Source organism: Lagopus leucura, unplaced genomic scaffold (assembly GCF_019238085.1).
Source record: "Lagopus leucura isolate 7727_CA_CO unplaced genomic scaffold, USGS_WTPT01 Super-Scaffold_760, whole genome shotgun sequence".
Classification (NCBI taxonomy): Eukaryota; Metazoa; Chordata; class Aves; order Galliformes; family Phasianidae; genus Lagopus; species Lagopus leucura.
Genome location: NW_024962257.1, coordinates 3,243,511 through 3,268,437, shown reverse-complemented (window position 1 = coordinate 3,268,437; position 24,927 = coordinate 3,243,511). Strand labels below are relative to the sequence as shown.

Below are 24,927 nucleotides of genomic sequence, written 5' to 3'. Positions count from 1 at the left end.
CGCTCGGCCCGGAGCCTCGGTGTCGCGTCGCCTCGTTGCCATGGCTACCGCAACCCGGAAGTGCCCCTAGCCGGGCGCCGAGGCCTGAGGTCGGGCCTGCTATGGCCGCGGAGGGAGAGCTGGTAAGGAACGGGCAGCGAGGGGAGGAGAGCAGCCTGGGCGCGGGGCCCTCAGAACCGTCAGGCCGATGAGGTGGAGGTTGCGGTTGCTAGAGGAGGAGCGAGGCCTCGGTCTGTGGCGTGGGGGATGTAGCGCTCCTTTCTGTCCCTCCCCAGCAGTTCGATGGAGGCTTTGAGGCCCTTCGCTGAGAGCTGTTCTCTTGTTGTTTTGGGCTGTGAACGTTTGCAGGGACTGGAGTGCTCGTCTTGTGGCACCTTTCTGCCCGGGTGAATGCTGTGCCAGGGCCGACTGCCTTCCTCACTGTGGTTCCCCTTGCGACAGGCGCAGCTGTGCAGGGAGATGGCACGGAGTGATAAAAAGGCCTTAAAAACAACAGAAATAACATCTTGCTGTGCTGCGGGGAATCTTGCCTCGGGAAATTAAAAGCTAACTGGCATAGTGTGTGAGAGGCACGCGTGCCTGCTCTCAGCCAGCACAAAAAGCTGCTTTAGCTGTGCTGTTGTTGTCAGCCTCATCTCTTTTTCCATCAGCTGGGAATCTAAGAGATATTTTGTCCCCTCCTCGCCTTTCACGGAGATAGATCAGCGTCTTTCCAAAGAATGGGGCTGCAGCTGGAAGCGCCACGGAGTTGGCGGCAAGTGAAAATGTTTTGTGAGGGCAGCGTGTGTTTGTGTGATCTGAAAGGGAAGTGGAAATTTTCCTTCTGCTGTGGATGTGCTCGCATTCGAGAAGCAGAAGGTTCTGTCAGCTCAGCGTGAGGAAAGATCAAACTCTTTTTTGACTCGGTAGTTTGTCCTTTTTTTTCAGCCCCATTGCTTCTTCAGTCTATTAAATGTTCCTGTAGCATAGCAAGGGTGGGAACAAGTAAGGGAGGAAGAGGACAAAAGGATGAGTTGCTGTTTGGCCAGGTGTGACTGGGGAGAGGCTCATGCAGTGCCTGCACTTTGGAAATGGGACACCTGACGGCTGTGTGATGGTGCACTCCAAAGTGCCTAATCTCTGTGGTACTTGTTAGAAGTGACTTGCATTGTTAGCACACAGAACGCAGATCGTGCTGTGTTTGCAAAAGCGATGACTTGTTTCCCACTGGAATTTGTTGTATTTGAGCTCTGTTGTGTTAGTAACAAATCATTCTGGATATGTATTAAAAGCAATTACTTGGAGAGCAGCAAATGTCACAGTTTGTGTTTATTTCCCAGGGAGATGACAGCTTGTCTGTGATAACCTGTGAATCAGATGCAGAAATGGTGAGTTAATGGCATGCTGCAGCTAAATGCCTTAAAAAGGCCTCTCAGAATGTTCTTGCACAGGCTACACCCATGCGATGGCTCCTGATCGATAAGAACATCCTTCAGAGAGGAGAGCTTGCAATCTTACTGCGGTGTAGTTTGATATGAAAATCTCTTCTAATTCCAGATGTAATTCAGGCTTCTAAATTCTCTGGGAGTTGCAAATGGTATTTGCTTCATTTTGCTTTTTATCAAGCTGAGGGCCTGAGTAGCTGTTTTACTGTGCTCTAATGGAATTGAACAAGCCTTTCCTTTAGAGGAGTGGTCCTACTCTATTCTGGTACAGCCTCTGCTCTGTGATCATTGTGGGCTTGCTGTTGTATGTAATGCAGACCAGGAAGGTCTTAGTATTCTGAGCATGAACAGTCTACTTCATAGCACAAAGCTTCAGTAGGTTCCATCCTAATTTTTGTGACTGTTATTGTAGCCAGATCTGCATGTATTTAACGCTTCTGGTTTTGTTTTATGCACAAAAGGTTTTGAGTTATTCTAATAAGTGCTCTTCACATAACATGGAGATTGAAGCCAGTTTTGCAGTTATATGCTGGAGTGTTCAGAGAGCATGATATTTTAAGCACATCCATTTTCTTTTTTTCTTTTTTTCCAGAAATTAAAGAAGAAAATTTTTCACAAGCCTCCAAAGTCACCAAGTAAGAGCTCAAAAATCTTCTGCTTCCATTGTGCATAACAAGATAGATTTCTTTGTGGCACAGGAGGTAGATTTATTTGAAACAACTTCTTTGTTCTCACTGGAATTGTTCATTGTGTGTGCAGAGCACCTCTGCTTGAGATTTGTATTCTGTAAGCAGTGAAGTTAGACTTTTACAGGCTGAGTATTGAAGCTTATAGTTTAGTAACAGTTCTTGATTTTTTTCAGGAAGGGGAAAACAATTTTTTTTCCCCCCCATTTTAGTAAGTGCTGGTATTTGCTCTGCAGAAAGACCATGGGATTACCAGAGATAATCAGAGATACCTGCACATCCTACCATCTAACAGATATTTATGTTAGTAGATTAAGCACTTCCATTTCATTCTTTTTTCCCTGTCACCTTAGAAGTACAGCGTAGAATGTTCTCCATCAGTACTGGATCTGCAGGTGTGCTGTGTCTGTAGCTTATTTTCTGGCTTTTATGTTTCTTACCATGTATTTCCATTTACCTTCCTTTTTATATTTATAGTGAATATCTCAAAGAAAACAATCTCAGGTGTTGTTGTGATTGTTGTTACTTTGTGTTTATAATAAAAGAAATCACATAGCACTTCACATTTTTGCTCTAGAGTGAGAAGGAGGCAAACTCTTCTGACAGGAGCATATCTACCTCCTTCCTTTACCTGGAATCTCTAAATGATGGAATTAAAACAGTTCCTTAATTTCAACCATGATTTTTAGTTTAATTGCTTCTTCCTTGATCTACTTCTCAATTTGAAGACTAACTTGCCAGTCAATATAGCAGACATCTAAACTCAGCTTCAAAACATGAGTAATTATCAGTATTTATACCTAACTGCAGTACCTGAAGTAGTGCTGAGAGGGGCTCTCCAGCAGTGTCAGACCCAATCCTGTTTTTTGATTGCTGCTAGAAAGTTGCCAGTGGTTTAATAGCCACAGAGCCACTTCTGTCAGCTTATCCAGGAGTGTTCCTCTCACATGAGGGACATTTCTGTAGGTCAGATGTATGAACATAGATACACAAGCTTCTTAAGATTGAGTCTCCAAGTAAGTATTTCTGCTTATGTTGAGTGATGTTACTGTTATTATGTTACTCTGCCTCTTTCGCTTGTGGCTGGGAACCTGAAGCTCAAAACAGATTTTTTGTGATCTTGAGCTTTTTAAGGCAACGTTAAGATATTTTCTTCTGTTTTAGAGTCTCCGTACAGCTCTAGCACACAACTGTATCCTAAGAAAGCTGCAGTTTGGAGATCTCTGCAGGGAACAGGCAACGCACATTTTGAGAGTGCAGCTATGAAAAACCCAAAGCAGATGTGGCTGGGATCACTGAAACAAGGTATCAGTATAGAAGTGTTATCTGCAGAGTGGTTACAGTTCACTCCTGGGGACAGCTTAACACATGAGCTCTGAGATGGGAAACGTGTGTTTGGTTAGAGGGTGCATGGGAAGTCATTTCCATAGTAGTTATTTGGGTGGTTGGAACTGAGTTTGAGTCATCTGATCTTGAGCATTGGAATTTATAGTAGGAATAATTAACAGCACCTGGAGCTTTCAGTGTTGTATTTGTTCACAGTAAATCCACCGATGTAATTCACAGTTATCCCTGATTTCTGCATTTTGTTCCTTTTTTGTTGGCAGGAATGAGCCATTCCCTGAGATCAGATGTTGACATGGGACATATGCGAGCTGGCATTTCTAGTAGCACTCCAGAGTACTTGAAGGAAGCTCTAGGAATGAAGAAGCCCAAACATTCCCGTTCTTCTAGTAATGGTAAACTCTGTAACTGTATGGTAGATAAAAATTAGTGGTCTGGTTTTCTTCCATGTAAACTCATGCATTGTTTTTTAAGATCATAGCTTGAGTAAAACAAGCCCCGTTTCAATTTAACCTATGTTACAATGGTGTGTCAAAGTAGAATCGTTGGAATACTTTTGAGATTTACAAATTGGTTGAGGCAGCTCCCAGATTTTTTGAGCAATGAATCACTATTAGCTTTCAGGAGTTCTTGCAGACTGCCATGCATTTTCAGCTGAAAACATTGCAAATATAATATGGTTCAGTGGGCCAGCTGTAGACAATTTATTGAACTCTGTGAAGCAGTTTCAGAACCATTGATAGAAACCATCTGCTTGCCTGAAATTCTGTGTAATTGACTCCTTTTACTTTTTCTCTAGAAAGTGTTCTATCATGTGGTTGTGATATTAAAATCAACTGGGTGTTATAAGAAAGGCAAAATGTGAAACTTTCGTCCTGTTCTTTTTCTTAAATGAGAACTGTGATGTTAAAAATCCCAGTATGAAATTGCATTTCAAATGCCACCTACACTGTTACTGCTAACACGTAGCTCGTGCTGACTCTAAAAGGCAATAAGCTTTCGCCCATTAAGTATCAACAAAAAAAACATATTTTGGACATCTTAGATGTGTTTTGTAAATAATTGTTGGGAAAAGACTTCAGTCTTCTGTGAAGTGTGGTTTTCTTCAGATGTTTTAATTTAGTGCAATAGAGAAAAGAAACTTTAGGAGAAATTTGCCATGAGATGTAGCAGAAGGTTCTATGGTAACACCTCAATTTTGTTTCCATATGTAAAATAAATTTCTTTGCTGATTTAGTTTTGTTTGTTTTTTTTTATTATTTTTAATGCTTAGTTTCCAATATGATGATGTTTGAAACTTTTCCCTTTAAGGTTTTCATTTAGGAAAAAATATTTCTTTCAGTTCTGCTTCTTTTATTTACCATTTTTTTTTTTGTAGGCTACATTCCTGGAACTCCTGACTACAAGGAAAAAGAAGAGATGTATGATGAAATCATAGAACTGAAAAAGGTGCTGTGTCTCTGATGCTCACACTGTAAAACCATGGGGTCTCTGTCTATCTGTACGTGTCCAGATGGAATTCTGTGGTACAACTTAGATATCCACCCAACACTTTTGTATTTGTAATGCAAGGTCTAGACTATCTATTTAAGGCAATTTTCTTGTGCTTATGGTGTGATAGATACTTCTGAGCAGTAGATGTAGAAGCCTTGCAGTATATCCAGTCCTGAACCTCAGCCATGGACACAGAAAAGTTTCATTGCATTGGTTTCTTTGCCCTTCAACCCAACCTCTTTTTTTTTTTCCTATTTTTTTTTTGTTTGTTTTCCATGCTCAGCTGTTGCTTGTCATGTTTTAATAACGTGGTGAGGCCAGATGTCCCTGTTCATTGCAGGGGAGTTGGACTAGAACATCTTTCAAGGTCTCTTCCAACTCAAACGATTCTATGATGGTTTGTCAAGTGAGGTTTGTGCAGTGTCTGAAAGATAAGGACAAGCTGAACTCTATGGATACGAATTAAAAAAAAAAGTCTTGGCTGTTGTAGATCATTTGTGTAAGGTGGCCTTTCTGTTAAAAGTTTTATTTATCTTCATAAATAACTTTATCTTTGTCCTGTCATCTGCCTTACCTGTCAGCCCTGGTCTACTGTGATGGTCTTTGTTTTGTTTTTTTCTTTATTGTGTGCTTTGTCCTGGCCATCATAACTAGAAATGTTCTGATGCCAGTAACAATTCATGTGAAAACTCAGTGTTTCTGAAATGAACTTTGGATTTTTCTCTCCTTTTTTAGACAATACAAGCTCAGAAAAACGAAGGAAATCGTATGAAAACTAAGCTGCGTCGACTAGAGGAAGAGAATAACAGAAAGGATAAACAGATTGAACAACTGTTGGATCCTTCCAGGGTGACTGTTTCTTTAGGGCAAGGGGTAAAAATTGACAGAACAGTGCTGATCTGCGTGATCCTCATTTTCTTCTCTCCCTTTGATTAGCAGTGAGTCTCTTCTGGAGCCGTTTGGAACTGGCTCTTATCTAACATTGGGCAGCTCCCAGAAACTTCTCACAGTGTTCTGAATGCTTTTTCACCTCTGTAGCCCCATTGCACATCAACCAAATGCAATTCTTTGTGCCCGTTGCTTTATGCCTTGGTAGCAGTGTGCTAATACAAAATGGTGAGCATAGGGACTTTAGAATTTAAGCTGTTGGACTGTGAAAATGAGTATGTTAGAAAGTCCTGTGGAAATTGCTAGCAGAAGAAGTAGCAAAGTTTGTCACTTGCTTTGTTTGTCTTCTCTTGCAGGGCTCTGAGCTGGCACGATCTTTGTCAGCAAAGAAGTCTGATAACGGATGGGTAATTGTTACTTTGCTACCTTTTGCTTTCATTTATACTTTCTTCCTCTTGTGGAATTGAACCACTACTGATTTAAAAAAAAAAAAAACTTTTAGGGAATCGTAACAATTATTTTTGTAGTCAGGTAGATAACTGACGACAAGGATCTGGAATTAACCATATTGCAGGTAGCTTTCTTTGTCACTTCCTTGAATCTGTTTGCATCAGTGTTTTCCCTTTTTCTTGCTGCTTTTAATTTAACAAGGTAATGGGTGCAGTTGTTTTTTTTTTTTTTTCTTGTATTTTGTTAAAGATTGTGTGTGAAAATTATTAAGCTGGCTATGTTACCACAGATATAAATTAGGGTCACAGGATGGCAAACATGTTTCTGATTTACTAAAGTATGTAGGAGTAAGTATGTCTGGTTAAGTGCAATTTACAGAGAGGGCAGGATTATGGAGAAATCGAACTTATGTGTAGATATGGAATATTCCAGCTCTCTGTTCTTTCTGTAGGTGGTTAATGGATTAAAGCAGAAGATTTTCAAGCTAGAACAACAGTGCAAGGAGAAAGACAACACTATCAAGTATGACTTTGTAGGGGTAGGGGCTTGTATTGGTTAAGATAATAGAGGGGATTGGAAATCCATGTTAGTTTTTCGCCTATATTCTTCTGTTTTTTTTAACACAGATTAATAAACTTTGAGAATGTCTTAGAAATTTTAAACCACCCACCCAGAAACTGTAAATCAACAAGCATTGCAGTGTCTCTGCCAGTATTGCTGGATTAACTTCTGTGCTCTGTTTTCAGCAAATTCCAGTCAGACATGAACACCACTGATTTGGAAGAAATGAGGACAGCTTTGGAGACCTACTGTGAGGAGGTACATCTGATAAAGCTCTCAGCATGCATGCTGGAAAGGAAGCTCAGTTGTTGAGCTGAAATAGAAATCGAAGATTTTAGATTTCCTACAGCTTAGGTACACGTGTAATTAGAGCAGAACTTTCATTGATATTTTGATAGCTCCAACTCTATGTACCAAAGAATTTTGCTTCAATAAGCTGAGTGTGTTAGCCAAGAATGGGGAGTAATGAAACTAATATACATCCATACGTGTATTGTACATGTGAAAGCCAACATAATGATAGCCTGATTTTTCAGTGGTGGCCTCATTGAATTTATGACTAGCCAAAGGGTCTTCCTCTGATTTCCTTGTAGTGAACAAAGGTGCTGTATTAACTATGTCAGCTTACCTCAGCTAGCTTGTTAATAGAATCTATATTTCACACTTACAGGTTCATCGTCTCCAAATCCTCCTGGCAAAATCTGAGACTATGAAGAAAAAGTATGTGAACTCTTTTTGAGGCAAATATTTGTGTATGTGTATCTGATGTATCAACTGTATACTTTTGATGGAAAACAGCTACATTTGTCATTTTTCTTTAGTCTCTTTTCTTTCTCGTAGATCACTTAGTGGGTGTGGAAAAAAAAATGCTAGAGATATTTAAAAAGCCCATAAAAGCTCTGAAAGTCTCTGAAAGTTTATTTCAGTTAAATGAAATCCATTTTCCCCCGTGATCACATTTGTTCTTTTGCTACTGACGCTTGAAACAAACTCAAAAGATGCTTAGGGTTTTACAGTTGAGTCAGTTCTGCACCTTTCTCTAGGGAGTGTGGTGCAGAGAAGTTATTTTGGAGTAAACTTGATTTTCCCATAGCGCAGAGATACAGATCCAAAGCTCAGGGTTGCTTTTGAGAGAGATCTGTGAGTGGCACTAATAAGATACTGACAAAGAAGCTTGTACTGGTGCTTGTCACTAGTGCACAGAGGTATATAGATGGTAATAAAGGGAAACATGCTGTGAGAAATGATCTCTAGAGGAAATAAAAGACAAAGCACAAAGCCAAAAGACAAAGCTAGACCCAAGTAAGAGCATGTGTGCAAGTAAGTGTTGGTCAAGCTGAGGAGAGGGTAATGGGCTACTGGGGTAGGAGAACATGCTAGCACACCAGATCAAAACTTTCTTGCCCTCGTAGCATTGTTTTAAGGTCAGACAGCAATCTTAACTTTTGGGTGTCACCAGTCTTTGGGCTGATGGAAACATGAGAGCTCTTTATGGGCTATGTGCACTGGTTGTGTTGCCTTGATTCCTACTGACTCCTGTGGATTAAAAACTGCAATTTGATTTGCCACTGCTTTTAAGAAATGTTCATCTCTTGGCTCAGGCACACAGTGACGAGCTTCTCAAGGCTGTAACCATCACAATTAATTTAGTCACAGGTAAAAATGAGTCATCAGGGCTCTTCCTTGTCCTCATTTATTTGTATCTTTGAAAAACAGTGGTCAAGGCTGTCTCTCTTGATTATTTGACTGTCAGTCTCTACTTGAGAGGCTGAGCTCTGAAGTAATAGGTGAAGTTGAAGGTCAAGACTCTGGCACAGAAGGAGTGTTTCTTTCACAAGGCTTGCCTACATTATTTCTGGCTGAAGTGAACGATGTTTAACTCCTCTTTTTTCACTGTTAACTATGAGTATTTCTGTGTAAAGCTGTGGCTTCCAATTGTAACCACGAAATTAGACAAGCTTTCAAATCCTCAGAATGGGCAGCAGATGTTCCATTTTAGTTTTGATGAGCCTAAAACAATGGCATTCAGTAATCGTTGTGATTTCTGTCACCTCAAAGTTTTGTTGATTTGGTGTTTCTGTGTTGTTTTTTTTTCCCTCCTGTCTGGGACAACTTTATAAATAGTCTATAAAATGATATCTGGATAGCTTTGTTTGTTTTTCCTGATTTCAATTTCTTTCAATTTCCAAAATGTAAATTAGGTTCAATTTTTCACTCTGATAGTGTAATGGTAGACCATCTTCTCCTTTACCTACAATTATTCCAGTGAACAAGTGATCTAAGATTCCTTTACAGTGGAATTTGTCCAAAACTAGGTCCATCCTTCGATTTCAGAAGAAAGTTTGCAGTAACTTTCTCATTTAAGTATTAAATGCTTCATTTAAGTACTAAGTGCTTCGTCTCACTAGAAATCTGTTTTGCTAACAAGCTTTACAACTTCGTACATCTGGAAGCTGTGATTTCTTCCTCCTTTTATTAGAAAAATTGGAAGGGCAGAATCATTGTAACACCTGAAGTATTTTTAATGCAGGACAGGCTTTCCTTATTCTGGTGCTTCTCATTTCCACCACATCAACGTAAGTAGCATCCACCAAATCTGTTTCAAAAATCTCATTGATTGAAATGTATCTTAAAGAAAGAAATTTCTCAGGAGTTCACAGTTTCACATTAGAGCAGCATTCACAGTTATCTCACAATACATTTATGTGTAGGATCTTTTTGTTTATAGCCTGTTCTTCCAATCTCAGTCTGCTCAGTGAGTGAAAGAGAGCAATTAGGAGCACACAGGTTATCTTTCTATGTTGAACAGTTTTTCAGAGTAATCTCTGCATTGGCTGAAGTGGTTTTTCATCTGTGGTCCGTAGAGTACTGGTAAGGCATTGTAAGATCTGTTAAGAAAAGAGGTAGAAAGCTCTAAGTAGGACTCAGACAAGCACTCCTGCTTATGCACTGAGGAGACAAGAGTGTCCTCAATCAATCAATGAACTTTCAAAGTTTAACTTCTTACGCTGATATAAATTAAAATAACTGTGAAAGTGTTAAGTCAGATGATCTTTATTCTGCTAGGAAAAAAAATTCAACTTCTCTAATAAAAAATGCTGAGAAATGTTATCAGGAAGGAAGTGGAGACAATTAAGTTACCCAGCTAGATAGTGAGGCTGTTTTATTTCTTCTGATGCTGCTTTTTTGTTCTCTGCTTTAAAGTTAACTTCCTGTTTTTGATCCTTTTTCAAGTGCAGAGGGCAGAGATACCCAAAAACGACTGAAGGCACTGAATGCTGCTGTCCTGAGGTTGTCCCGGAATATCAAGGAATTGCAGAATGAGAATCGGTGTCTGAAAGAAGATCTGGATCACATTTTGAGCTGTTCTGCGTCCAGGAAAACAAAAAGTAGGCACTGAAATGTGGGGCAATGGATTTAGGTACATTTGAAAGAAGTTTGAGAGGGAGGGCAGGACCCCAAAGTGGCAGAATTAAGAGAGGTAAACCAAAAATGGAGATTTGGATTGGGCGAAGGTTATAACAAGGTGTTTGTTAGAGGGGTCTGTCTCTAAATAGCAGGGATGCTGCTCCAGGATGACCTGGGTTTTCTTTATTATTATCCCTGAGAATTCTGGGCTGCTATCACTTAAAGATTAAAATTTGCTGGCAGATTTTTTCAGTTGCTGAAAACAGCTAAGTACCAATGGCTTATATTGATTGCTGAGTCACATCTATCAATATCGTTTTCATCTTTTGATTGCTGCCTCTTTAAAGCTGAAGCTCAGTGATCTTAAGGTGATCCTTTTGTATGGGCAGAAAAATATTAATTCATCAATGCAGTTTCCTGCTTAAAGTTTTGTTGTTGCATTTAGATTATAGCGACTGGAGCAGGCAGAGCCTTATGAGGCGGATTTTGGAGCTAGAAAAGGTGAGTGTTAATATTTGTGTGGCCATCTGAACTGTCTTTAAACAGAAAATGGAGAAACACTGGCTTGTGCTGGTGGCAGTGTGTATTCTGTCTCACACATGTGAACTGATATCTATTCCATGTCCCCTTCCTCCCCTTTTCTTCTTCTCTTTTCTCAGAATTATTGCATGTAGATGCATATTTCAGAAACAGTTTTCATTTCATCTCTCTTGGCTTAAGTGAAAATTTTTTTATGCTGAATTCAATTTTCTTCTCTTTGTGTTTTCTTCTGTGTAAATTTATTTTGCTCAGAAAGTAGGTGACATGGAGAACACCAGAGTATTGTCAGCTGATAGTGAGGCAACACAGTTACTTGGTGTGTCATCTTCACCTTCTACAGACCCAAATCATGCAGCCTCTCAACAGGTAGATCATGCTGAGGAATGCCATCGACTCCGAGAGCTAGTAAAGAAACTGAAGAGTGATAGGAGTGCTCTTCAAAGTCTCCTACTTAGTAAAGAGTAAGTGCAGCACTTGTTTTTTTGTTTATGTTTTTTTAGCATAAGTTTTATTCTGGTCTGCCACATTCTCCACTTAAACCTTCCTTCTGCCAGGCCATACGCTGTCTTCTTTCTCTCCTGTTAGCAACTGATTTGTCATTTAAATTGCTTAGGCTGGTTTCATATGTCACTGCATAAGGGCAGGCAGGTTATTCTGATCATGAGCAGAGATTTGCACACAGCTGTGTATTGCTAATAAAACGCTTTGCCTCTCTTTACAAATTTTGCTTTATTTAAAGGGTAAATTAAATGTGTAGTTCCTTTCCAAGTTTAAGATAACCCATTTTGTTTAGAAGTTTAAGTAAAAAATAATTATTTTATTGGGATATGACTGATGAAAATGTTGCTTAGATTTCCTTATTCTTGTTTAGCTTAGACATCAAGCAGTTGCTTCAGGCCAAGGCTGAAGCAGAGCTGGAGCTGCAGAAGTACCAGAACAACAAGGAAGAAAGCACGAAGGAAGAGCTGACTTTAAGGTATCGTATATTGGTTTAGTAGATCTTTAAAATAAATAACTCCAAGAAAAAAACTCAGCCAAAACCCATTAAAGAGAGTTCTCTTTTGAAGCGACACACAATTCATATAGATCATATGGGCTGCAGGAAGCTGGGAATTCATTTATGTAAAACTCTGATGGATAGACCGGATAAGTTATCGGGGGAGGAGATCTGCAGAGTTTTAGAGAAAGACTGAGATATACAATAGGGAAAAGAATTAGATTGTAAGAAAAGTGAATGAGGTGGATGGAAAAAAAAAAACACTTGCCATGTTGCACTTGAGAACTTCTTTCAATTTACAAGAAAAACTGTACTATCTTTATCTAGAAGCTTCTGCCTTTAGACCATTGCTAATACATTGATAATAATCCTGTGCAAATGTAGGGGAGAAAAATAGTGACTTCCTTATTGCTTTGTAAGATGGGACTTTGTTGCAGTTTCATATTTGTCAGTCATCATTTCAAATCTACTTGTATTATTAATAGCATCAATTGTACCATTCTAACCTTGGGCCATTTTCTTTATAATTTTAACCTAAGGCTTTGCTATCGCAACTTGAGAATTGATTGTCAATGTTCTGTTGCTGTGAGAGTATGTCTGATGTTATCCTGAGCACCATTTCCCACTTGGACATTTAAAAAAGCCAAAGTAACCCAATTTTATGAAACAGGTTCAGTCTATTCAAAGCAGGAAGAACAGAAAATGTCTGACTGTTAATATATTTGCCTTTCCAACCATAGCGAGGAAATGCAGAACCTTACACAGAAAGAAGGGAAATCACAGTCAAAACTGGAGGAAGAGGAGAGACAAACGACAGAAGATGCATTAGAGAAACTTAATGAGGTACAGATAAATGTTTTGTGGGTATTTTTCTTTGCATCTGATATCCTGTGAGTTGTTCAGATAGTCTAAATAGCTAAATGTTTCTTCTCTTTTCTGACACATGGAAGACACACACAGAAGGAAAGGAGGAGGGGAAGCAAGAGCAAAAACAGTCCTTTCCAATGATTTTATGCTGACCAGGTGATCATTTAGGGCACTTATGCTACTTGGTCAGAAAATACTATTTAGCTTTTCTGTTTGGGTAGAAGCTGGGCCCTTTTTTTTTTTAAATTTTTTTATTTACATGACACGATATTTAAGTAAAAATGGCAGAAAATGGCAGTACAATGCAGTAAGCACTTAACCCCCTTGAACTGAAGTCTTTCTAGAGTTAAAGTATTCATAGCACCTCCATTTTGAGTATTTAGATGTCTAACAGCTGTGTTTGTGCAGCCATTTGGCCTGGACAGTTTTAAATGGACCTCTGCGCTCAATTTGTTTTATTCATGAATAGGAGTGAACTTGGTATCAGTGATCTCCCACCCCTGTGCTGAACGTTGTGGCTGATCTGTAGAGATGAATGGGCACTGGCAGAAATGCTTGCAGATACAGGGAGGTCATGTTAATCTCATTCCACTAAAAACCATCTAACAGTTATAACTGGAAATTTTGACCATTGGAACTTTCAGATTAAAGTACTCTGAAATACAGGTTGTGCAGCAATAGAAATAAAAATGTCCGTGAGCTTAAGGGGATGCTATTTCTGATACATAGTGCAGTTCTGTAGGAATTTAAGTTAGATTTTTTGTTAGAGGGTGATGGATGCTAAATGATGTTTTGAATACCAAATAACTTGAGTTTCTATTTAGAAACAGGCAATGAACAGTCCCTTCTTTCCTCTGCAGACTATGTATATTCTTGGCCGGTAACCATCTATTTATTGAAATGTTCCCATTATTTGTAATTATCACTAAGTTCCCACCAATTTTTCATTTTAATGGTAGGTTGTCACTTCTAATATAACATGATCCATTTGCTAAATGTAAGCCTTTAACTCAGCATTTCAAAGGTTATAAATAAATCCTTTTCAAAGAATCAAGCAGCTTTTTTCAGGGTCTATAAAATCTCTTATTGTTTCGCTTGGAATTTTATACCAACAAATTAGATTCGTGTTTTAAAATTGCTGTTGTGACTTTAGTTTGGCAAGTGAGGTAAGATGATTGGTATAGGTTGGATATTTAGGGATCAAAAGGATCAGATGGCCAGAGGCTCAATGGACAGCCACATCTCAGGAGAAATATCTGGAAGAAAATCTTGTTTTGCTCTGTTTCTTCATCTTTTTCCTCTAATTAACTGATTTCTTCAAGACAGAAGAGTAGAGTTGTACTGATTTACACAAGCTCTCAGTCTTGCATGCGTGATGGCCAGCACATCAGTAAGGTTAAATACAATTTTGGGCTCCCACCTGCCAGCAAGAGACACGAGAGAGCTTCCAGGTTGATTAATATTTGTGTTCCTTGGAGAAGAATTGCAAAATTAGGTACCCTAACATTTGTTCTCAGTCTGTCAATAATACAAAAAATGTTTCTGGTCAGCAAAGCATTGATTTCCACTGTGGGAGTTCCTACTGCTTTAGTGATGCATAGAAACATAGAAGTACATGTAGGTGAACACCTTTCCATTCCCATGTTCAGCTAGCAGCTGAAACAAGGACAGCAACGTGTTTTACAGTAACAGTCACCTGGATTACAGGTTTGAACACGAGCAGTATTCAGAACTAAGATTTTCCTCCTTACCCTCTTTCCACCCTATGGGCAGGCAGAACATTGAAGGACTTTGGTGTCGATTTCTGAGTCAGTTGTAACCTATATCCCCTCACAGAATTCAGATTTGCATCAGTGTAATGAGTTAAAGATTCTCCTTCACAGCATTCACCAAACTGCACAGTTAAAGATGAAGAAGACTGCAAGAAGGAACAAGCAGTCAGATGTATCCAGAGATGGTGGAGGTCGTACCGAAGTAAGGTGAGTCTCCGGTTGGGAAGCAGTGAGGTCATCCTGCTCTGAATCTTAGCCTGGTTTCAGAGTCTGGATAACCTGCCACGGGGCTCCAGGACCTGCAGCAGTGATTCCTTACTATCATCTTCTCTTGCACCACTCTTTTCAAGTCCTTCCTCATGCTTCTTTTGCCTTTGCTTCCTAGAAGCTTGTTTCTGTTCTGAGAAGTGCAGTTTCTACGTGGGGGAATGTGGGTGAGCAGATAAACTAAAGGAGCAGAAGCAGTGCTTCCTTGGTAACGTTGCCTCCTCAGATACTCTTCTCGTGGCTCCTTCCTGCTGCACCTTGCATTAGCACTAGGTGTAGAGCATTAGGAGTAGAGCCCGAACTAATCAACCCAGTTGCAGCTGGTGTGTCCTGCCCCTCTGATATGCCACATCAGAGAAGTCTCTTCTAGCAACTAATGCCTGTAGCACCAAGACAAGCTTTAGTGAGATTTGTTTTTGTGTTTTTTTTCTTCTTCAACACTGCTGTGAAGCACAGACTTCTCAGTGCTTTGGACCTGTGCTTGGGAAAGCTGCCTAACTTTCCGTTTGAGGCTACAAATGAATGACACAGTAGCTAAAGCTACAGTAAGCAGTACTGAGTCCTGAAATCATTGCTTTTTTTCTTATTCTTTCAACTGTTTCTCTTTTCTTTTCTTTTTTTTTCCCAGCAAGCTTTCAAACAAGAGCGAAGTTTGTTAGGCAGTGAAAATAATGAAATGAGAAAATATAAGGTGGGGTTAAATTCTTTGAAAAGATTACACTGTTATTTATTATGTTAAACTTTGAGATGTAATGATCTATGACAATGCATTTTCCATTTCAGAAGGAAGAAATTGCTCTGGGTGAGGTGAGTATGTTTATGATACCCAACAAAACAGTGGATCACATGTAACCTGCATAAAAGCATAACCCAATATTTTTTTAAAATTATTTTTAAATAGGTTTTATTGTGATGAGCTGTTGTTCAAAGGCCATCTTTGTAATTCAGGCTGCTCATGATCCACCTTGTGACATCCTGATTTTTGTTTGATACATCTTTTCAAAGTGTTCACCACTCAATCTCAAATTTTCTGTGTGTTTTTCATTTTCACTGTGATGAATCTTCAGAAGAATTTCAAGTAGGATTTTGAAGCCTTTCCTAAAGAGAAACGTTGCTGAGTGTTCTTCAGAAATTGAGTTTGTTTGACAATTTTGTCACTTCTTAATAAATGCTTTGCATACAGGATTTGATTAAACTTTTTTCAAATCACACAGCATAGCATCTTACACTTGTTTCTTACAGAAAATAAAATCCTACTTTCAGAAGTTAGAACAAATTCTAATTATGTGACAGAAGCACGTGTTGTGTCTAGATTAGAATCTAGTAAAATATTTGAGCAGAGAGGAAAGACTGCTGCATTCAGCATAATCACTGCAGTGGTTTGCCAGGCTTTACTTGATTTCTGATCATACCAGAGCATCAGAGAGCCTGCTGCCTAGCCAGAATCTAATAGGAGAGTGGGATAATATTTCTCTATGTGTGAAATACAGGCTAGCACTGGCAGCTGGAATGTAATTGCATTTGATAGGATCAATGATGAACAACTTTTAGGCTGAGTTTAAACTGTGGGTTGTTTTATATCCCTCACGTGTTGGGTAAATTCTCTGGATTGTATGGGAGTCTCTGTGAAGTAAATGTGTGAGAACCCTTCAGCATATAAAGATGTCAGGACATCACTGTCCATTGCAAAGGGAAAAGCTATTTTGCATATGTGCCTCTGTGCTTGGGACTCTTGTTTTTAATTTATAGCTGCCACCTTTCAAGGGAGTTACCATTTCTTCTTCTTCTTAATGCTAGGCAGTTGTTGTGCTTCAGGCAGCTTTCAGAGGACATCTGGCTCGACAGAAGCTGCTACTGAGTAGTGGGCTGCATGATGCCCAACCTTACAACAGGCAAAGCCCAGGAAGAAAGGTAACTTCAGGGGCAAATGGGCTATATCATTATTTTCACCTTACTTCGTAGAGTACTGTGCTTCCACACTTAATTCTCTGTGTCACCCTGTAGAGCGATCTTAATGCACTGGTTGGTAGCACCACTGTATTTCCAGAAAGATATCCAGTTCATTCCCTGGTATTCCTTTCTGACTTCTTAGTTTTTTGTAGAAATAAAGCTGTAATACCTCTGCATTATAGTCTTTAACTGTTCCTTACCAGTTAAGCATTTTTTTCTGTAAATTGTTTGCCAGCTTATGTGAGCATCCTTTGCACCTTTAGCGTGCTAAAATTAATTCTCCATTCATGTTGTCCATCTGGTTGCACTTGTCAGTTTTAAGCAAATAGGCCAGTTGTAGCAGAACTGAATAGTTCATGAAGGTTGCCTTACCTCTTCTGGCTTCTAGATGGTTTCCTGCCTGAGGTATAAATGAACTTCAGAACTCTGTAAGCCTTACCTTGCAAATATCTAACATTTCATTAATTGAATATGTATATTTCAAAACTTGTAGGGCGATCAGGTTTGCATTCCTACTGGTTTAGTCTTATGGAAACTTTAAGACTGCAGACCAAAAGATAGAAGTGTTTGCTCCACTGCTGTTTTCACAATCAGGAAATAAAATTGACAAAGCTTCTGTCACATTTCTGTGCAATTTGTAAAAGGTCAGTTCTCTTTGATCTGATTACTCTGCAGAACTCCTGTATGCCTCATGTGTCAAACTCCTTGAGCTCATCTTCTCTCTGCAAGGAGAAAGAGAAGATTGTGACATTCATCCAGTCCGTTTTCAGGGCTCACTTAACACGTACAGTACTGCTTGAGGAAAGGTAAGTGATGAATAGATTTTTCTGCAGTGTAGTAGCAAAATTGTTTTTACTACAGAGGAGGGGTAATTTTTTTGTGTAGGATTTTAGTGTGGGTTCCTTGGCACAGAAGGAGAACGAGAGCATTGTTCAAACACACACAAGATAGCTTTCTCATGGGTATGCAACAGAAGAGTTTCTTGTTGCAGTCTTCCTACATCCTGCTGCATGTTCTCTTCCATAGGGATGAGGGAAAGTAGAAGAAAAGAATTACTCTTTGGGAAAAAAAAAAAACAACAGTTGCTGTCAAACTCATTGCTAGCTTGAAATTGAGTGAAGCTCTGACATGTGGAAGTTAAATGTTATGTGGAAGAAGAGGAGGAAGGAGCTAGAATATGATCTTGCATGAAGTCTACTCAGCTCAGGAAGAACTCAGTCATTTGCTTACTACATAGGTTTATGGTGGTGCTGGCTTGAAAAAATACTTCCTTTTTCTCCAGGATTTACTGCACCAGAAGCCATTAGTACTGACTGCTATGGTTACAGTGAGAGTTACTTAATTGTCACCTCACAGGAATGACTGCTCACTTCCATAAGTGATAAATGTTGATGCTAGTAATACAAGAAACTGTCCTGTATGCATTCTGACAACAGATTGGTGTTCTTGTTCTGTACCTCATGCTATGCATTGTGTCTTTTTGCAGGCCCTCTGTGTCTAGCACAAGTGAGAAAATGGATTCTGCTCTCTGCAGGACAGAGAACAAACCAGTCTCAGCAGCACTCCAGACCAGCCTGTCAGCCAGCATGTCTTCTCTTCCTGGTAATCTTATTTCCCTTTGTGCTCAAAAGCATGTGGAGTTTGAGCAAATGTATGCTTAATTGTACAGGGAAGTTCTGCACTCTGCTTGCACTCTGTATCCATGTATTCTTTTATACAAGCAAGTGCAGTCCCTCCAATAAAGACTGTAAGTTCTGACAGTACCACTCCCAGCTTCTTCAACTTCACTTGCTTGCTGCCGCTTCAGGTTGGAAGGTCTCTCTGGGGACAATGGTAATTATGTAATATTGACCACTGTAGCTGTTGTATGGTATTCTCCACCATGCTTTGGACCTGAAGCCGTAGACAAGTCAGCTGTGTCTATTAAGTCATGTTTCCTCAGCAGTCTTCACTTGCTGCAGTAAGGAAAAAAAATGAAGTTGTGGATGACCTTTCCAGCTGGTACCACAGTGGTGCAAACTGGGAAAATGTCTTTTCTTTTCTCATGGCTGGTCTACAATTTGGTTTCCTTCTTGAATTCTACTTGCTGCTTCTGAGATCATGGAACTAAAGCCAGAGGTGCCTCTAAGAGGCTGTTAGAAGTACTGAGCAAGAAAGGCAAAACAATGATGCAGAAAGAAAAGCTGTAGACACACAGCTTCAAAGGACAACAAACAGAAAAAGCTAGCTCTATCCTGAACAGGAGATTTTATGGACCCCAGTTGGAGAAAAAAAGAGCAGCTTTGAGGGTGACCTGAGAAACATTGACTTCTTTTTGTTGGTGAAAAGCTGATACTCCCTGCAGACTTTCGGAGAAACAGAGTGTGGTTTAAGCAGCTCAGGCTGTTTCTGTAAGATATGAGATGGAGAATAAGCCAGATTTGCCAAGGCTGTGAATACAAAAATTACCCTGCAGTGGAGGAGGAAGTATATAAGAAACTTCACTGTATGCCATATTCAGAAGCACATTCTACTACTTTTGAAGGGGTCAGTAATACTTGGTTCTGAAGATATTTTAGTTTTGAGTGATTTCAGTTATGTCTAGAGACAGTATCCAGAAAAGAAATCCCACAGCCTCCCGTTTTGCCTGGGCTGTAAGTTTACTGAAAGTCTGATATCTGTCCTTCCTAACTCATGACTGATGTGAAAATGTGCTGGTGAAATTGGCTTTTGGAGTAATGCACTGCACTGGTCATTCTGCATTTTGGAAAGCAGAGAAGACAAAGAGCTTGTTTAACAGCTGAGTGATTTAAAGCAATCAAATTCCTTTGGCTTTAAATCATGCAGCTGTTGAACAAGCTCTTGCTTCATTCGTTCCAAGGTCAAACTCGTGTTTTGTGACCTTTCAATCTTTCAAAGATCTTAAACTTTCTATGAAAATACACATTGCAATAAGTCATTTAGTTTCACAAGCCTTTTGGCATTATTTTGAGAGGAATGGGAAAGATGAAAGTGTGTTTTAAAGAGGCTTGTGTATGGGCTAGAATAAATTACATTGTTTTCATCAGGTTAGGTATGTCTGCTTTCTTTAGAGGAATAAAATCTAGCACAAGTGTTGCAGCATTCAGCGCTGCTTTGCTTTGCTCACAAATGTGGATACTACTTGAAGAAAGCCATTTCTTTGCTTCCAATGAAGTGGAACAGATGATAACAATTCAGTCTAAAATTTAGGCTTTTGTTTCTTTCTGTCAGGGGAGTGATAGAAAGGAAAGAACGTTCAGAATATGCACAGCAATCTTGAGTAAGCATTGCTCTCCACATATTGCTGCTCTGGGTACAACTGTTAGCTTATCTGAAGCATTTTCAAAATCATAATGAATTTGCATCTAGTTGTTTCACTAGTGTGCTGAGCCATTCACAAGCACAAAGATATTGTTGTCATTTTGAAGTGCATCCAACTGAAGATGAGGGCAATAAAATCTCAGTCTTCAAGAACGGGATATAATCTCGAATGATTTGGTCAATATTAAGCCATTTCATATATGATGTCTGTTTGGTGGAGGTGTTGCACCTTCTAGTTACTGTGCTTGCTTCCAAAAGTTCTCTTTCCTTATCCCTATCACAAGCACTCATAAGTCTTTCTGAAAAATCCTCATATTCTTTGCTGACTGATACAGAGAGGAATTTCACTTAACTAGAAAGTCATGCGTTTCTTTGCTTCTGTGGGTTGAGGTCAGTGTGATGGCCTCCTGCATTCCTTGTTTTCATTCACAGGCTCTCTGCCTGTCACCCTTTTTCTATTCTGGGCTTGTTGCAGACCCCTTTTCTTTATTCCACATTCCAATTGCTGCGTATGCCTCTTCCATACCAGCAGTTTTCTTCGTCAGGAACCCCTCATTTCACCATAACAGCAATGGATCATCAGTTCTTCTCCCTAAGGAAGGTTCCCTGTATGCCCTCTGCTAACTAGTCCACTGTCAAACTCTCAGTGCGTAGCCTCTTCCTTGCGTGTTTCCTTTTTCTACCACAGGTCATCTTGATTTGTTCCTTTTCCTCTAGGAGAGATGGTCTTTTTTTCAGAGAACCGACACTTGAAGCCGAAAAATTAGTGGAGCTGAGGGCAGGATATTGAGCTAGAAGATCTTAATAGCTGTCATCATTAAGTTAATAAATTTCTTGCGCAGGGGTTAGAATCTGCTGGTTCTGCTTGTCAGATGTAAAAGGCCCCATGTATCAGTTTTCTCTTTCCAATTTTTAGTGGAACCAAGGTTCTATCTGTTTATGCCCCAAACATTTCTTTAAATTGCCGTTGCTGAGATGCATAGAACCAATAAAACTTTGTGTCATTCAGCATGTGAATATATGTAGTGGTTTGTAGATAGATGAATGAAAAGCATTGTTATGGACAGCTTCTCTCAGATTTCTCACCCATTTCCCTTCTCTCTATTTATATCTGACTGAAGTTCTCATTATGACCTTTCTGCTTAGCTGAAGCTTGCTTGGATCGTTTTTTCCTTTTCTGACCATCTAATAAATACTTGCTTTTATGGCCTGGTTTCAGTATCACGTTGCTTTACTTTGTGGTGTGTAACCGCTTGCAGAGATTTAAAGACAAGAAGACAAATCATGCGTGGTCAGTGTGTCAACTTAGTGCTTGGCACGCAGCTTGTCATTAAAGCAGAACAGGAATAGTTACGTGCAGGAAAAAACAGATGAGAGATATTCATAACTGCAGGTAATTCTGGAAACTTGATGGCTCAGAGAATATTACTCTTCCCACAAGGGCTTGTTTTTGTCACTGTTCTTTATTGATGCCCCTGTTTCCTTTTGCAGTTGTTTCGGCCGGCGCTTGTGAGAAGCAGCCGCAGCCCTCCCTGTCTCTGCCTGTGGATGAAGCTCACTCAGACGATTCAGATGATATTGTAATTGTCTCTCCATCGTTGAGGATGAAGAAAACCTCCACCCACTTCTTTAATGGGCTCTAATCTTGAATTATTCGGTTCGCAGACAAAGGTATTTCCACCGAGGTAAAGCGTATCGAAGATGAACAAAGGGGGGATGTCAGCCTGCAGTTGTCTGCTTTTTTTCAGCTGTGGATGAATACTTGTTTGATAAGTCATCTCTGCAGATATATGGCTACAAGCTGCTGACTGTCTGTTAGCCTTAGCCCTGTAGTACAAAGAGAGAGTTTGGGTTGTAAAAATGCTGCACCAAAGCAGTTGAATTTGTGAGACAGAAGTTGAAATTGTCAAATTTAAATGAAAGCAGCAAAGGCTTGAGATATTTCATAGAATCATGGATTTGTTTGAGTTGGAAGGGAGCTTTAAAGGCCTCCATTCCAACTGCCCTGCAAAGAACAGGGACATCTACAGCTCTACCAGGTGCTCAGAGCATTTTGTGTCCAAGGAAGTCTTTCAAGTTGACTAAGATACCTTTTTAAATTGGGAAGTGAAAAATGACTTAGCCCCAGTTTTCAGCCTGTGTATGCAAAGGGGAGCAGCTTGTATTTGCTATGAGGTCCTCTCTGTTTAAAAACGTTATTGTCGCATTTTAATTTGTATTTTTATACACTGAACATTTACAGTCTCTGCAGATGTGTAAAGTCTTTTTAGAACGTCACTTCTGTCATAGCACTGCTCTAGGTCTACTGCGTCTGCACAGTTTTCTTATTTATTGCTCTTTCCCAGTGTTTGCTGTCGTATATATTGTACTACTTTGTACGTGATCACGTAAATGCTTCTATTTGCATTTGTCAGAGAAGGGGTGTAGTAGCAGGAATGTCCTTGTGACTAGTTTTTCTGCTTACATATCACAAATGCAAGGGGAGATGACACAGCAAACGTTTGACGTAGAAGATATGATGCTGTATGTCCTGTTCCAGCTTATATCTCTGGATTGCCTGAAACTCCCACCTAGCTAAGTCACTCATACACTGAGCTCTAAGGGGTTTTAAGTTTCATGTTTCTTTGCTGTTGATCTCTCCTCTCAGCACTGCCTTTGTGTGTGTGCACATTAGCAGTGTATACTGCAAATGCACCCTCAGTCCAATCACAGGCAGGGAGAAGGGTCACAGCCATCTTCTGTGGTTAGCTATGAGGCTTATGCTGGAAAGCATGGCACTGTGCACTCTGTGCCGAGGGATTTGCATGGGGATGGATAACACATCTTGTAGCCTGAACGGAAGCAGGATAAGCAGTTGACTTATAGATATCAAGACACCCAGAAATAATAACACCAATATCTTTACCAGACTTCATGAAGGGACCAACGACACAATGGGCTGTGGAGAACATGGTCAGAGGAGTCTTTCTAGATCTCTTACACAAACTGTACCTCTTCTTAACTGAAAGGAGGACGTTGTGTTCCAGGCTATCATTGCAGCACCCTCCAAAGGCATTAAAATGCATTTTGTTTTGTTTTGTAAAAGGCGAATCAAGTAAATTATGTGATATTTAGTGAAAGGAGAATTTATTTTACAAACACACAGTAAAGTCTTTGTGGAGACCCTGGTGGTTTCTTTGTCATCAAGGAGTAATAAAATCTCCTGTAAACAGAAAGCACACTCTTAAATAGAAGATTTTTATCACCTTTTCCCTCTTCTTTTTTAAATTAAAAATCAGTCGCTGCTGTTTTGCAGAATACTAATAACTCAGAGCTGTCTCGGTTCTCTGATTTCAATGAACCACTATCTGTGCTTATCATAGTTCATGCCAGTACTTGCAGCCAAAGAGGAAACTGGATGGCTGCAGCACAATGCAGCTGATTTCATTTAATCCCAGCAGTAGAAATGCCGCCTTTGCTTTTTCCAAAGGCAGTTTTGAGAGCTCTCCATACCCAAAGCAGACTGAAGAATGGCATTTATACTCAAGTTGGGTGAATTTTTCCTGCTGGTACTTTGGTCACATGGCTGCTATCTGCAGGAAGGATGAAAAAAAGGCATGTAAAATAAAAGAATAAAGGGGATAAAGTCCTCTTGGCAGAAGCCTATACCTATCTCCCTCTATTGCTGGAAGTCATGTTATTTATTAAAAAAAAAAAAGTCATTTTGCCACTTTGCTAAACAGAAGCAGATCTGTATTGAGTTTCTTACGTATAATGTTTCAAGTCTGTAACTGTGCCTGCCATGGATACCTCCAGAGAGAGAGAAACTGGAGCTGAGGGCTGACAAATTAAGGAGAGAATATGTAGTGTGTGTCAGGACTGAGTCTGCTATAAAGTACCCACCTAACTGTTACCCTACAGGGAAATGCTTGGGCAGCAAATTTAATGAAGTTGACATTCAATTTATTGTGCCATAATAAAGAACCAATATGAAAGTCTCGGGAAATAGATACAGAGTAGAAAGGCTTCTGTCTTAACTGAGCGTGCGGCCAGCAGCAGTGCTGTTGATAGCTGAATGCCTGGATAAAGGGGAGACAGTCACTTTGTGTGACCAAAGTCACCAAAGGAAGTGTGAGAAAGAGCAAATGTCTTCTGGGGTGAATGAGCTTCATGAATTCAAGTCTGCAGTCTGATAGCCATACAAATCTGGTGCTTCCTTTGAGCACGCTTCAAACTCATAATTCTGAAAGATAATAACACGGTCACAGCGCGTGAATGTTTGGTGTATGCTAGAAAGAGAAACCTCCACCATGTGAGCAACCTGTAGATCTGGGAAGAGCCATGGAGCAGTAAAGGAAGAAAATGTGTTTTTCAGAGGAAATGGGGCATTTTTCCTTTCCTCAACTCAACAGGGAGCTAAGGACAGTGAACATCTGTGTGGCTCAAACCTGTTAAGATAGGGCCAACACAGACATTTAGTGTCTGAAAAACATTATCTGCAGGGGCATCAAGGTCCTGAAATCAAGTTAAACTCCACTGTAACCTCCCAGTAGCACACTTTCCATTCTGATGATATGCAAGTTCTGCATGGGATGATGTTGCCTACATAAAACCCTTCACAGTTTGCTGTACTCTTTGCAGGTAGTGATCATGTGTGAATATAGGGATCTCTCACACGATTTGATCTCTTTCCGTCCTTAAGTGCCTATGCCTGTAAATATTTTACTGAGGCATCAGAACCTGAAGGATGTAATATTTCCTACATAGCTATGCAAATAATCCCTAGACAGACAGCTTTTTATATAGATGAAATGGAAAGTTTATTCATCTTGGCATATCAGAAAGCCATCATTTGTGTGATTGTTTTAATAATTGGAACTGTGCAAGTTACCTTGAGATCTTTTTAAAAGCTAAAACAGTTGCAGTGTATTTTCTCCTGGCTGTTGAACTTTCCAATAAAGCCCAAGTTTGTAAATTAA

At 39.7% G+C, this 24,927-nt stretch overlaps 1 protein-coding gene across 5 annotated transcripts; it reads left to right on the top strand.

The window, feature by feature from the left end:
• The first annotated feature begins 49 nt into the window (after window positions 1-49).
• Window positions 50-24,927, top strand: IQCE (IQ motif containing E). 5 transcript variants are annotated; one of them, XM_042864563.1, is made up of 24 exons: window positions 50-122; window positions 1,320-1,367; window positions 2,017-2,059; window positions 3,275-3,415; window positions 3,718-3,849; window positions 4,833-4,903; window positions 5,684-5,821; window positions 6,193-6,243; window positions 6,738-6,808; window positions 7,033-7,105; window positions 7,518-7,567; window positions 10,082-10,236; window positions 10,701-10,756; window positions 11,048-11,050; window positions 11,162-11,256; window positions 11,667-11,771; window positions 12,533-12,635; window positions 14,543-14,638; window positions 15,327-15,389; window positions 15,482-15,505; window positions 16,496-16,609; window positions 17,324-17,454; window positions 18,135-18,250; window positions 21,461-24,927. In XM_042864563.1, exons 1-24 carry the CDS (start codon window positions 102-104, stop codon window positions 21,610-21,612), a joined length of 2,052 nt encoding a protein of 683 aa, XP_042720497.1. In that variant the 5' UTR covers window positions 50-101; the 3' UTR covers window positions 21,613-24,927. The 5 variants fall into 5 exon arrangements, with proteins under 5 accessions (XP_042720497.1, XP_042720494.1, XP_042720492.1 ...); XM_042864560.1 differs by having other exon boundaries at window positions 5,684-5,797; window positions 11,048-11,256; XM_042864558.1 differs by having other exon boundaries at window positions 11,048-11,256.